The sequence below is a fragment of the Papaver somniferum genome, chromosome 3 (genome assembly GCF_003573695.1).
Source record: "Papaver somniferum cultivar HN1 chromosome 3, ASM357369v1, whole genome shotgun sequence".
Taxonomy (NCBI): Eukaryota; Viridiplantae; Streptophyta; class Magnoliopsida; order Ranunculales; family Papaveraceae; genus Papaver; species Papaver somniferum.
In genome coordinates this window covers 86,238,827-86,254,301 of record NC_039360.1, presented here as the reverse complement: position 1 = coordinate 86,254,301, position 15,475 = coordinate 86,238,827, and the positions used below count along the sequence as shown (strand labels likewise).

The following is a 15,475-nucleotide window of genomic DNA, read 5'->3' as shown; positions in this document are numbered from 1 at the left end:
GGCAACGACCATAACGCTGTTCCTGTCATAGATTGATACCGAGAAGAAAACACAACCTAGGCCAATTGGACACCAAACATTTTTGAATTACTAATATTTAACCACCACCTCATAAAAATTTCCAATTGCTTAAATGTGGCTACAGGGTTTTCACCAAGTCTTATAGAATAGGATGTACTACTTATCCGAAAGAAATCCCAAGCAGCTTGGAACTTCTGCAAGAGAAAAACGATGTCTGTTTCACTTTTTCTTGAGTTACACAACTATCGTCATCCATTCATACACATCCAGAGAACACTCAAAATGACGACAGAACGCCCAAAAAATGATTTCCATTGAAACAAAATAGAAATATTCACAAACCTTTAAAAGGACACGATGAAGTGAGATACCAAGATTTGAAAGGTTATCCTAATATCAGTCTTTCTGTAAGTTATATCTTTATACCGATTTAACTAATTTGATGGACTGTTTCTGTACAGAGGTTTGATATTCCAACAGCCCCATTTGCGGTAGGAAAAAGAATAAGCCGATTTACAGTACCAAGTGAAGAAACTCATCTGCACTGCAAAGAAGACCCAACCTACATGTGCACGTAACTTAACCGTCTACTCTTTGACAGATCTTGAAGACAAGGTGAAAACTCCAAAACTGGGGAATCACAGGAAGCTTGATGACGCACCCTTACTCTGGAAATGAACAATAACAAAAATTACAAAATGCACATCAATAAAATTCTCCAACTGTCATGCAGTGAAGTAGAAGCATTATCTCTTTGCCAATACTGTGCGCAGAGGAGAAAGAAATGAAGCCGATTAAACAAAACCAGCCATACACAATTGTCACCAGTTATAACCACATCAGTACCACCCTCACCACTCCAAAAACAATTTGAGCATAAATCGTCATGAAGTTCAGATAAACTAACTTGAAGTCAACCAAACCTATCACTTTTGACAAACAATTTTTTTAACTATTTGGTCAATATTCTCATCATTGATTTTGATAAAAAGGTGTGACCATGTTATTTATTGACATGGAAACAAAATCTTGAAGAAAAAAAATGGACCCTAAAATCGTAAGTGTTTCAATCCTGCGCTGAGTTGGCTACATGTGTACAGCCAAATGATAAATACGGTTAAAAACTTGCCTGCATCTCATATTGTTCCTTCAGTTGTGTCTTCCACCACAAAGGATTAAGATCACAAAAGCTTCTGCAAGAACCAGCTTTACTTCTTGGCCAGCCACCTAAAGTCACTTTAGCTCTCTAAAAGACAAGGCCATTCAAAACATAACAAAACAAAAAAATTAAGAAAAATTACTAGACTGTAAAGAATAGAAACAAACGGGACGTCGGTACAGAACGGTCATATACTATCGATTGCAGGCTAGTATTGGGCCATAAACACCATTTTTCCTACCATTCCTACCAGTAAAGATGTTTCATCACAAATATATAATCCAATATATAAAACTTCTAGCAGATACAGTTCACTTATCCAAGGTGCCAACAAGTCCTAACAATCAAATGCAAGTCAATCAACGAAATTAAAAAATAATGTACCTCTCATCTCTAGCTGTGTGTTGAAGTAGCAGCACAGCAGCAGGTAAATACAGACCAAGGATAGCGACCCAAGCTTCTAGTTCATTGATCCACGACACCTGAAGCAGAATCGGTAATTAAACACATGCAGAAGAGATGCCTTAGGCACATAGACAATAATTACCAAGAGTGACAAGTTTCCTTCGACATGTGTAACGAAAAAAAACTTTACTTCAGAGGCATCCTCTTAAACAATAAATGAAGATGGATTTGATCACATCACAGTTGTGATCTTTGATGACTGGATTTGAAAGACGCAAAAGAAACACTTCTTTTACACAGAAATGAAATGGATGATCCCATCTTCTTCTCTTATGGATCTGTTACATGCTGAGGACGTGTAAAACAAATGAGTTCCTAGGTTTCTGAAGGTATATCTTGCAAGTTATCAACTCTTAAATCGGTTTGACGGTTCTCACATAGGCCTAACCATTATTTACATGCCACTTCTATACTCTCTACAATTAACAAACAACGAATTGTCATACCTATTAGAACCACAATTGCAGGGGATCTTCTCGTCCTCGAGTGGAAACTTGTAATTGTAAGTCAATTCTTCACCGGGCGAGATATGCCGTTTCGCATAAATGAAGATCTTTTTCTGACCATCGACAGCAATAATCTTCGTATAACAATTAGGCTGCAATAGAATAGCGAAGGGAAAATAGTAAGAAGCAACTATACCAACTAAGATAATCAGTGCCTCAATTCTTGTAAAAAAAAAAGAGAAAACAGTCCATGAGGACTAGTACCTACCTCACATGAATGGTTTATAAACCTTGCGATTCCACCACGCTTTGTAGCATCAACCTACAAATATCTCGAGAAGGAAAAATTAGGAGAAATACCAACTGCTGTCTCTGGAAGTGTCTAAGCCAAGTCTATTTCGAATGACATATCATTATCTAATATTCCAAGTATGATCACCATAAAGGCCAAATCTACACAAAAAGATGCACTGGTGAAAACCAGAACCATGAGCCCAGAATATAAATAAAGCATAAGCAAAAAGGAAAAGGAAAATAATCAACAAACAGATGTTTGAAAGAAACAAATAAACCTCAAAGAGGCGCACAATATGACCGATAAACTATCCTTAAAAGCAAATTCCATACTTACCACATAACCATCATCCAGCCTAAAAAGATAACTGCTGCCAATTCCCATCTTTTCATAATGACGCTCGCGTATATCTGATATCTGAATAGAGGGAAACAGGAAACAAAAAATAAAACTTGTCAGAAGCACAAAATGTGAGACAGAACTAAAACCATTCTACTAGAGGTGGTATTCCTTAAAATGAGTCAACTAGTATGTACCTGAGGACGAATCAATTCACCAACATATTCAATCACAAAATCCTCAGCCTCGATTGGTTCCAAGGCAACAAGACCCCAATCATGGATCTTGCTACGTTGGAAACGCAGTCGCTTTTTCCTTGACTGGAAAGAAAGCACAATTTTAGTCCTAACAAACAAAAAGACGTGGCATGTTAAGTATGACGCATTAATTTAATTAACTACCTTCAACTGGGTAATTTTAAGAAGGTCAGCACCCTCTGCAGCTGCTAGAAGATTTCGAAGCTTAATCCTATTTGTTCTTGCAGATAGACCTTTTGCATTTGCAGACTGGTACGTGTAGAACTCAGAACCAAAATTTTGAACCTGACCACAGTGAGATCCTCTAACACGAGCTTTTTCAATAGAACTAGCTTTAATTGACCAATTATGCCACTCCCAGCCACTGATAGAAGCCCGAGCACACCCATCTGATTTTGGACATGTCTTAAGTTTTCTGATTTTACTTGACTTGACCTTCCGAACTGCTGTGTCTCTGCTGTTTTCTTTCTTCGCAGCAGTTTCATTACATATTTTCGAAACTTTAGCACGGCGAGATGAGTGTTCGTCATCGATTCCACTTGGAACTTTCGCAAATGTACCAGGACGAGATGACTGGTCATTAATTCCGTTTCGCGTGTTTCCAACAGGAGGTGAAGCCAGCCCAATGATTATGTTTGCTGCATTCCAAAATTCTGCCGAACAAGATGATGACGGGTCACTGGTTCTGTCTAGCGTTTTCTCTTCTTGAGAAGGAAGAGCCAATGACAGAATGTTAGGTGTCTTCGATACTTTAGCCGGACGAGATGAAGGATGATCACTGAAAGATTGTTTTCTTTTCTGATGCAACACCTGGTTAGCTACAGAAACACGATGTATCAACAAACAATTTGCAACAGTAACTTCATAGAGCCAGGACTAGGGGCTTCCTAGCCACATACATGAAGGGTCACAGACTCACAGGTAAACTAACATTCAACAATCAACTTTATAGTTCAAGCACCCAAGGGAGGAGGTACTTACAACTAGGTAATTTGTCAGAACTACACCCATTATGTTCCTTCCGAGATTTAGGATCATGACCACTGGTATCCACAACCTTCTTTGTGCCAATTTGGTCCTTAGCTGTATCATTTACATCATCTTCTATGACCTTGTCGCTACCTGCATCACAAAAAGCAATACAATATAAGTGATTCGCTCAATTCAGTTCTTATTTTAGATTTCCTAAAAAAAAGATGGTACAGCAACAACATACTTTGAACAGCACAAATCATTTTTCTCGGATAACATGTACCTGGCTTCCTGGTCGGTTCATTAGCCCCATTGTTTTCAACAATTTTCCGAGTCTTTTTGCTATTCTTCACAGAAGATGCTAGTTTTCTTATATTAACCTTTGGAAAATTTTCTACAGCTCTCGGTTCCAATGATTCAGAAAGTATACCACTTTCCTGATTACCAGATTTCACATCATCATGCAGCAACTGAATATCCTTCGAAGCCAAACATACAGATAAAGATCCTAATTTCTTCCGAGCCGACTTTTTTTTACGCGGTGGTGCACTGCTTGATCTTTGTTCTCCGTGATTTCCTAGTAAAGCAGCTGAGTTGGTATTTCTTCCTTTGCCAGAATTTGATGTTCCTTCCTGAAAAAAATACATAAGCAAAATTAACAGGACCTGATGCATCAAATGAGAAATTATGGAACTACAAATCCAAAGAAGACAACCAACAAGTCACAAGGATTACATGGGAAAAATAAGGTACACCGCATGTCGATAATGCATAAGCAAAAGAGAAAGAGAAATGAAAATTGCATGCGCACTTACATCAGCAATAGCTATTGCAGAGGGATTTTGTGAAGCACGCCATGTAGTGAAGCACTGATGAAGAGAACTGCTAAAAACTGTAGATCTCCATTTTCCAAGTACGTCTTTATGCAACTTCTGCCGAAACATTGCAAGTGAAACAAACTCCCCCATCTTGGAAACAAACTCATCAGACTTGGATGGTCGGTACTTGATAATCTGAGATGGGTCAGCATATACATAACTCTCATCTAGCCCAGGTGGAGGTGGCTCATCAAAGTCTTGGTCATCGACAACATCAACTACTGGCAAACCTAGTTTCTCAAATGCACTTTCAAAACGAGTTGATAGAAAATTTTCAGGTTGACCTCGCGAAGAAGTGAGGGAGGATGTGGCTGCAGTCAGGAGACTGCCTGATGGAACAGCTTCTGCAGAAACAGAAGACTCACCAGCGCGCTTTTCCAGATCAACAACATCCTGAAAACAATTGTTTCATGTTAGATTTGAGCGCCATCAAACCCAGCCAAAATATATAAAACAAATAGATTGCCGGCGTAGAAGACTTAAATAGGTACTCACTGTAGGACTCCTTGAAAAGGTGACACCACTTGGATCCTTGCCCTCCGCAGAAGCCTTCAGCTTCGCACATTCCTCCTCCAAAAAATCCTTACAGTACTCAGTCAGAGAAACTTGTGCAGACAAATGTAGTGCACCTTCTACCATCACTTGAATATCTTCGATTTTCTGAGAAGAATCTACTTCTGAGATGGACAATGACTGTGAACAAGTGTCAGGGTTCTCCAACGGAGGTCTAAGACCTGGAGGACCCTCATCATTGACGCAAACAGGAGACTCTGCGTCGGTTTGATCCTGAAGAACCATTGAAGCATGAGTTTCAAATACAAAAGCAATTATAAGCCAGGAACTATAGACATGCAATTTCAAAATGTAGCTTAACAACAACTTGGGAATCTATAACAGTATACCTGTGACCAGCGTTTTCTCTTGCGCCAGCTACAAGAATAATATGATACTGGGTCATAAAAGACAGCATTCCACATGACCTCCATACAAGATTCAAAACATGCCTTGCGAGCTACCGAGACTGCCCCCGTAAAATTTCCAATGCTTCCAATCGATCTCATATTTTTGGGAGATTGCGTGGGAACTTCCTGTGAATCAGGTGTAAGAACAGCAGCTGCGTCCCCAGAAGCAGCAATGTTATTGCTCTCTTCACCAACCTCGGCCTGTTAAGCAAAAATAGCACAGTTACAATATTCCCCATTTTCATTGTATCCAATATTAGTCCTGTGTATCGAATTTGAAGTACCCTTTCGCCTGCGGAAGGACAAGCCTTGGCAGCCTGTTTCCTGGCCTCGTATCTGAGATGTCTCTGAGATTTCTTTATCGCCACGGACTCTGCAATTCTTTCACTGCTCCGAATAGATCGTGTATTTCTCTGTGACATAACAGGAGTTCCACAGGCATCTGGCGAAGGCACGACATCCTCAAGCCCTGCATCGACAGAATTCTTTCTCTCTGGAACAACCATAGCCTGGTAAAGCAAAAAATTTAAAAGATAGTGTCACTGCCAGCATATCGAAATAACAGCATAGCAGCACCCAAATTGTTGAAAAATTTCAGTACTCTAGTTGTAATTTACCTTACTGTCTGTTGGACAACAACTGTTGACATCCTCAAGCCCTGAATCGACAGAACTTTTTCTCTCTGGAACAACCATAGCCTGGTAAAGCAAAAAAAAATTACAAGATAGTGTCACTGCCAGCATACCAATATAACAGCATAGCAGCACCCAAATTGTTGAATAATTTCAGTACTCTAGTTGTAGCACCTTATTGTCTGTTGGACAACTGCTGACAGCTTGTTTTCTTGCCTCAGCTTCAAGTAGTCTCTGAGCTTTCTTCATAGCCATAAAATCTGGTACTATGCTACTAATTATCTCGTCCAGCAAAACTCGACGAGCTGCTTTCATTATTCCAGAGTGCAGTTGGGTAGAAACTTCTTCTGATACATCGGCTATGAAGCTGGTGTCGTCGTTTTTAAAATTCTCTGGAGAGACAACATTGGAACTATTTGTTCTCCATGTGCTTAGAATAGACAAAAGAGTGAATGGTTCATATCTGCTATCCTTATGGCGAATCTACAAAAAAATTCAGAAGTCGAGCAACTCAGTTTCAAAACATAGCCTACAACGGACGTATAACAAGATAACTAATCCATCTGAAGAATGTTATTTCAAGCACATCATGGAACTCGGCTTGTCATTTATGTATTTTCTATTGCTAACACTAAACAAAAAATACTAATAAAGCTCCAACAAATGGCCAACTAATACAGAAATATATACAGACAGAAACTTTTGCTATGGAACTCCTATATGGATTGAGTGGACGGTCAAGCGAATGCATATAACGGATATTACAAAAAAGAATAAGCTTACTATTTTCAGGAGTACAACATATGCTGATGCTCCTACTAAGGATGTAATCTGACAAATAACTTTTCATTTACATACTTCAATCAGTTAGCGGCTGTCATAGTCACAAGAATCGCAACATGTAGTCAAAATCAAATATAAGACATCCACGCAGAACTGCCATCCTGTTTAGAGCAGGTTGGCACCTATGGCAAGACAAATGTGAAGAACTAACACTACTCCAATTTAAAGATTGTTCGCACGTAATGTCAGAGCATTCGGAGGCTATCTTTAAATTCTTTTGTACCTATATAAGTTTCTTCCAAACAAGTTTTTAGTGAATTTCGTATAAACTTCATCAAGTAGAAGCTCTGGTCAGGTCCCAACGTCGTCGAAAGAGGTGCCCCAATAATTCGTTACAAAAACTTTTGAGTCTAATCTCATAAGCTATTCTTTTTCCCTTGACAAAAAGCAAAACTAACTCGCCAATCACGTTCAGATATTTTAGGGAAATTACTCGTTATCAAAGAAAGCTAGCAAGATAAAAGATATGAAGGAAGTAATTTACAAGTCTGCAAGTTTTGATTCTGGTTCACATTTTCTTGCGATTTATATATAGCAAAGAGCATAGGGTTAACGAATATGTAATTCTTATTAACAACATGCCTCATTTGAGTTTTAAAACAACCAGCTTAAATAAAGCTAGTTCTATTCTATTACACTAGTATTGCAGCTCACCATCAAAGTTTCTGGAAGATATCCATGTTGATGCCACGAATAGATTTCTGCAAGCGAATGTGGACCATGTTTTCTACCCTCCTCATCCTCGAACACCCAACAAGATTCTTCGTAGGACTGCATCCAGCATTAAAAAGAAGGGGATAAAAAAATCAAACCATTACTTTTTTTTCACATGGAAATTGACCTACTAGGAGATTGTTTTACATGGGAAACAGAAATATTGACAAACCCAACACTTATACACCAGTTAAAATGGCAAAAGAGTAGTACCACAGGCATATCTGATGAATCTGGATTGGTTGCTTCACTTTTCGAACTTTGAGGTTCAGACTCATGATTAGCATCGCCAACATGTGAATGTGGTATTGACTGCGAGTTCGATGAATTCAGTTGTTCATATGAAGTCGCGACTCCATTGGAAGTAGAACCATTCGTAAACTGATTAGATGGTGCCGCTGCTTGTACCTTTGCGTTTAAATAAGAAAAACCAGTAGCTACATGGTCGGGAAATTGCCTAAAGTACTTCAACGGCACTGAATTAAGTAAGGCTTCGTTTACAACAGCAAATACAGGAAGCTCTTCTGGCAAGAACCCACTTGACAAACCCTCATATAACTGTTCTTGAATATACGGACCACACATTTGCCCATTTTGATTAACATACATCCACCCACTAACATAAACAGGTTGAGTATATCCAGGTAAACTCTGGTCATGGCAGTGTGTTTCTCCGCCACTACATGAGTTAGGAGTTCCTCCACCACTACTGTCCTGCTGTGTACTACTACCCTCCATTGCAACATGTGAACCTAATCCTTCACTAGGATCACAAAATGACGAAGAACGATGAATTTCATACCCCGAGCACCTAAAAGTAACAAAATTTCACAAGAAAACTATCATTAAAAACCTAAAAGTTCACACCTTTCTACAACAACAAGAGACAATTGAATAAAATGTTAGTAAGTAATACCTATTGGATAAAGAAGTATGAGCAATATCGCCTATACAAGTATTGATCACTTGGGAATTTAATGTTTTTCGCCTCTTTCTAGAAATGAAAAAAGGATCATCATGTTGATAATGTGAGTTACAAAAACCATGACCAGTTGAAGCAACCATGCCTCGTATGTGAATACTCGTACTATCAAACTCAACCTGTATGACAAAAGAAAAAGAAGAAGAAAAAAACGTAATTTTGGATTGATCAAATCGAAGAATGATTGATTCTTCTGAGAAATCGATTGATGTAATATAACAAATCGAAGAAACAAAATTACTTGTCTAAATCGCAATGAGTTGGGGTTTGTTTGTTTTGGTTTAGGGATATTTTGATACGGAGATGAACCTAGAAATTGAGAGAGTGTGTGTGTTTGTTAGGGTTTTTTCCCGTCGAATAAAGATCCCTCTCTCGCTCTCGTTCTGCTACTTTCTCTCCAGCGCGGAAGGTGAGTGATTGGGATATGTAATGGGAGTGAAAGGGCTTGGTTTGATACCCGTCATGAAACCTAAGTTGGGCTTGGTTTCAGACCTCTAGAGAGCGAGTAAAGAACCCACACTCTTACCTTTTGGATTGAACCCTCGTTTGGGGCATGGGGAACTTAGGCGCAGACCCAAAAAAAAAAAATTTCTTACCGTCAGGCCCACAATTAATTTCTGATACAGTCGCATCCATAATTATTTAAAAATATTTAAAACATACTGAAAGACTCTATTACCCTTCATCGTTTTTGGGCATAATTTTTTTTCTTCTCCGCCGGTTTCTTTCCCTATTCCTCCATTAATCTCTGTAACGGATCTGCAAAGATTTTTTCTCCATCATTTAAAGAAATAAATCATTTAAAATCGATGATTCAAAGAAGTAAATCATTTTTGACTAAACCCTAGAATACATTTCAACAAAAATGGATGAAACAGACGAAGAAGAAAAAATCAAGTAGAAGAAACAGAAAAAAAGTTATGCAGCTAAATTTTCCCTTATATTGTCTTATGCACTAAACAAAATGATGCAGAAGACATTATGCACGTGCATAAAAATCCATAAATCAGAAAAGTGAAAAAAGTAATGCATAAGACAATATGCAGCTAAAACAAAATAATGCATAATGTCTTATGCATCTAAAAAAACTGATGCATAACCATAAAAAGTGAGAAAAGTAATGCATAAGACATTATGGAGCTAAAACAAAATAATGCATAATGTCTTATGCATCTAAAAAAAAACTGATGCATAACCAGAAAAGTGAAAAAAAGTAATGCATAAGACATTATGCAGCTAAAACGAAATAATGCATAATGTCTTATGCATCTAAACAAAACTTATGCATAACCAGAAAAATGAAAAAAGTAATGCATAAGACATTAAGCAGCTAAAACAAAAATAATGCATAATATTTTATGCATAAATAATAATGGCATAATGTCTTATGCACTAAACAAAATGATGCAGAAGACTTTATGCACGTGCATAAAAATCCATAAATCAGAAAAGTGAAAAAAGTAATGCATAAGACAATATGCAGCTAAAACAAAATAATGCATAATGTCTTATGCATCTAAAAAAAAACTGATGCATAACCAGAAAAGTGAGAAAAGTAATGCATAAGACATTATGCAGCTAAAACAAAATAATGCATAATGTCTTATGCATCTAAAAAAAACTGATGCATAACCAGAAAAGTGAAAAAAAGTAATGCATAAGACATTATGCAGCTAAAACGAAATAATGCATAATGTCTTATGCATCTAAACAAAACTGATGCATAACCAGAAAAATGAAAAAAGTAATGCATAAGACATTATGCAGCTAAAACAAAAATAATGCATAATGTTTTATGCAGAAATAATAATAGCATAATGTCTTATGCACTAAACAAAATGATGCAGAAGACATTATGCACGTGCATAAAAATCCATAAATCAGAAAAGTGAAAAAAGTAATGCATAAGACAATATGCAGCTAAAACAAAATAATGCATAATGTCTTATGCATCTAAAAAAACTGATGCATAACAGGAAAAAGTGAGAAAAGTAATGCATAAGACATTATGCAGCTAAAACAAAATAATGCATAATGTCTTATGCATCTAAAAAAAAACTGATGCATAACCAGAAAAGTGAAAAAAAGTAATGCATAAGACATTATGCAGCTAAAACGAAATAATGCATAATGTCTTATGCATCTAAACAAAACTGATGCATAACCAGAAAAATGAAAAAAATAATGCATAAGACATTATGCAGCTAAAACAAAAATAATGCATAATGTTTTATGCATCTAAAAAAAACTGATGCATAACCAGAAAAGTGAAAAAAAAGTAATGCATAAGACATTATGCAGCTAAAACAAAAATAATGCATAATGTATTATGCATCTAAAAAAACTGATGCATAACCAGAAAAGTGAAAAAGTAATGCATAAGACATTATGAAGCTAAAACAAAATAATGCATAATATCTTATGCATCTAAACAAAACTGATGCATAACCAGAAAAGTGAAAAAGTAATGCATAAGACATCATGCAGCTAAAACAAAATAATGCATAATGTTTTATGCATCTAAACAAAACTGATGTTATGCATAAGACATTATGCATAACATCTTTAATTCAAGTCTAATCATAAATTTCCGATTGAGATCATAAACATGGAGACAAATAAGGTATGAAAATTTCCAATTCAGTTGATATCGAAATACTGCAACACACTTCTTACCCTTTTCAACTTCAATTTTAATTTCTTTTTACTTCTCGAATAATCAAAGACAACAGAAACCCAAAATCCCTAGATTTAAACCGCAGATTTTGAAACAGAAACCCTAGTTTTATTGAGAAGATTATTCAGAAAAGGATTTGGGAAAAGATTTGACAAAGGGAAAAATCCAAATGTTAAAAACGAAGAATCGGAGTTCACCATTGTTTTCTTCTCGCTTCTCTCTGTTCGTCGCTCGAAGAAAAGGGTAGTTTGGCCTTTTAAAAACTGAGAAGCAGAATTTCATAAATTATGGGTCTGCTACGAATTTTTGACGGGAAAATGGGTGCGCGCCTAAACTTTTCTGTCCGTGGGTTTGACAGTCGAAAAATCTGGGAGAATGGGTCTCCCTGTAGTTTTCACTTGGGGCATACATGAAAAATTTGGGGCATACAGACTTATTATGCCATCCAATGCAAGATGATAAGGGGTGTTCTAGTGATGTTTAAGTTACTATAATACCCTTATATAGTTTAAATTACATTATTTCCCTTCCACTAAATTAAATTCTAATCCTAAAATCCTCCCACTAATTAACCATCCATTAACTAACTATCCTCCCACTAATTAACCATTACCCACTAATTAACCGTTAGTTAATTAAAAAAAAAAAACTTTTAAAAACCAAAACCCTTTCTCTCTCCCTCTTCTTCTCCAAAAACATCAATCAAATTCTCAAAATTTGATTTTTCGATTAATCTCTCGATTAAACCCATATATGGCACCTCTTTATAAGCGATGTGCTAGAGGTAAGGCACCGAATCCTGGTCTTGCTTCTGTAGCATCTCAATCTAGGGTTTTTGGAAAAGATGGAGATGAAGAGGATAGTGGAGTAATTGGTGCTGGAGAGATAAAATTGCACGTGCAAAGGTATTTCCCACAAAACCATTGCTTGTTTTTTTTCGTATTTCATTGATTTCATGATATGTAATCGATGATTCCTTGCGATTTGGGTAGTTACAGAGTAGTGTTTTTTTTTCTACAGACGAAGAACAGTTCGGCTGAAAAACATGTTGTATTTTGAATATCGAAACAGTCGAACCTACATGTTCGGCTTATAAATATTTTTTTTATGATAATCAGCCGAACTTGAATAATCCATCTTACACTATTCGGCACATTGTTCGGCTCATTTCGATAAATATCGAATGTGACGAACTTTACTCTGTGTATGGCTAATAACTTCCTATAAACTTGTCCATTTATAGGTGACTAACATTGTTTAGTAGAGTCATATTTATTTATTTTGAAAAATTAATTAAGGTGTTTCATTTGTTTTAGCACCCATCCAGGAAAATTCAAAGATAAGCTTAAAAGGAGAACAATGGAAGTGACTCCTTCTAATTCAAAAACTCCCAAACCTCGAGGTGGTGGCACCAAAAACTTACATGCAGGAAAAAGGGGAAATGACACGGGTGGATGTTTTCCTGTAGAACAAGAGGATGATAATGATGAAAATAAGGGTGTAGTATGAGGTGATGATGAAGATGGTGGTGGAGGGGGAGGAGGGTATGATGAATATGGTGGTGATCGTGAACCTCTAACTTGATTTTTATTCTCAAAATTGATGCATGTCGTTTTAGACCTTTGGATGTATTTTTTATGATGTGGAAGATAATATGAATGATAAAATGCGGTGTAAAGAGATGATAAAGATTGAAAGATATCTTTTTAAGGATTTTCTTATATAGAGCTCTCAAAGTTAGGCTTTAGAACCCTTCTGAAACCGTTTCTCCTTGAGATAAAAGTCAATTTTGCATCCAAACATGTCTCGTAACAGTGTCAGGTTCGGCTAATACCTTGCCAACCTTTCCCGGCCGAACCTGACAAATGAAATTTACCCAGGTGGTTGTCAGGTTCGACTGACTCGATTAGATTACTTTTAAGCCGAACTTATCTCTGTAAACACTTCGAAAATATTGATTTGTAGGCTCCAGGTTCGGCTAACTCGTGATGATGAGTTATCGGCCGAACTTATCTCTGTACACTCAAGTTTTTAGATTTTATTTTGGCCATAACTTCTTCGTCCGATGTCGGAATGGCCTCATTCTTTTTGCGTTGTTTTCACATTTTCATTCTCTTGAAGATGACGATAATATATCATTGATTTGAATGAGTTTAATTTGGACATTGATGTTCTCCATTAGTAGACTTCACTATCGTTTGGGGTTAGGTTCCGCTCATTCGCAATATTATTTGAAAGACGATCTTTGAAGTTGGCTCATTCGTGTTTGACTTGAAAAACCGAACTACTTATCATATATGCATTCGGCTTATTGGCGACTAATATTATAAGCCGAACCATTAGACTTGTGTCTTATCAAGACAATAATAATATGTTCGGCTGGAACACGTGTGAGCCGAATATTCCACTGTAAATCATAAATATTTTTGTATATGGTTCGGATTATATTATCACATCCTCTTTAATCCGAACAATGGAATTTATTTGGCGAGAAAATAATTCTATGACAGTTCGGCTTATAAAGAATTCAATCGTACAAACCGAACTGTTCTTATTTATCAAGGTTCGGCATATAAATTATCTTCCGAACCTAAATCTGTTACGCCGAACTACATACAAAAATCAAAACTTTTGGTGAATTCAAGCTACAAAACGGGCAATAAACAACGTCTACAACCATATCTATGTATTATTAGCATTGGGTTCCTCATCCATGTACCCATCTTCGGGATTTGGCTCCAAAAAGTCATCATCTTGAGCTTGAGAAAAAAGTTGAGTTTGAAATTGAGTTTGGGTAAAATCATTTTTCATAATCCAACAAATAAGCCATCTCCGGATCTCCATCGTAATTGATATGTATTTTCTTAGCTTTACGTGATGAAGATTCACCTTCCTCATTCGAATTTGGATCACACATCTATCAACAATCACAAAGATCTCAAAGAAAAAAAAAGGTTTTTTTTTTCTACTTCCTCCTCCTCTTCTTCTTCTTCTTATTTTTTTCTACTTACTCAATCTATTTAAAAAGAAAATTATTATCCTAAACTAAACTCTAATCCTAACTACAATCATTAATAACTAATCAATTAAATTAACACTAATAAAACACTAATCATTCAGGGGTATTTTAGCATTTATGAAAATAGGTTGGATAAGGGATACCCTAGAAACACTATTTCCAACTCTGTTTTTGTCTTATTCAATATGTCCCAAAATTTTCTTGTATGCCCTAAATGATGGTTCTTTGGATTTGCTTCCTTTTTTACGGCTACATCAACAATCTCGTCACCAACAATGCTTTAAAAAAAAAATCTTGAGCAACTTTAATATCATCTGCTAAAATTTTGATTATGTGGACTCAAGCTGTAACTTATTACCATCAGTTCGCTTCAAAAATTTCCAGTAGGGGCGTTAAAGCAGGTATCAGTTAGTGCACATGGGATCATATGAAATGAGGAAAATCAACCTATTCGTAGCGGAAACCGCAGACCGGTATAGCTAGATATCTATGAGCTTGTTATTTTGCTTACAGTTGCGCATGCGAGAGAACCAATATCCCTTACCCGTAGGTATTTGTAAAGGAAAATAGTCATTCTCGTAAACTTCAAAGCACCACTCTTAAAACTGTTTTCATCTTGATCTCTTTGATTCCCAAATTTTGTAGTACCTTCCTTTGGGCTATTACAAAAACCTAGAAACATTTCTTAGGGCCTTAGACTGGAGACCCCAAGACACCTACAAGAATTTAAGGAACGAACAATAGCGCCGAGCTTTAAAGGACTATAAAGTGCTTATAACGTGAGTCAATGTATAGAGTGGGATGCTCTAGGGGT

The 15,475-nt window shown here is 36.6% G+C and overlaps 1 protein-coding gene across 1 annotated transcript; it reads right to left on the bottom strand.

Moving 5' to 3' along the window:
• Positions 1–294: 294 nt before the first annotated feature.
• On the bottom strand, positions 295–9,345 carry LOC113356725 (histone-lysine N-methyltransferase ATXR7-like). The gene is made up of 20 exons (XM_026599936.1): positions 9,207–9,345; positions 8,900–9,084; positions 8,197–8,794; positions 7,924–8,040; positions 6,601–6,909; positions 6,412–6,492; positions 6,079–6,303; positions 5,735–5,995; positions 5,328–5,618; positions 4,770–5,225; positions 4,238–4,586; positions 3,964–4,104; positions 3,127–3,800; positions 2,923–3,045; positions 2,723–2,803; positions 2,360–2,413; positions 2,092–2,243; positions 1,565–1,662; positions 1,151–1,267; positions 295–689 (listed from the first exon to the last, which is right to left on the bottom strand). The coding sequence occupies exons 2-18, from the start codon at positions 9,046–9,048 to the stop codon at positions 1,641–1,643; spliced, it is 4,083 nt and encodes a 1,360-aa protein (XP_026455721.1). The 5' UTR covers positions 9,049–9,084; positions 9,207–9,345; the 3' UTR covers positions 295–689; positions 1,151–1,267; positions 1,565–1,640.
• Positions 9,346–15,475: the final 6,130 nt, after the last annotated feature.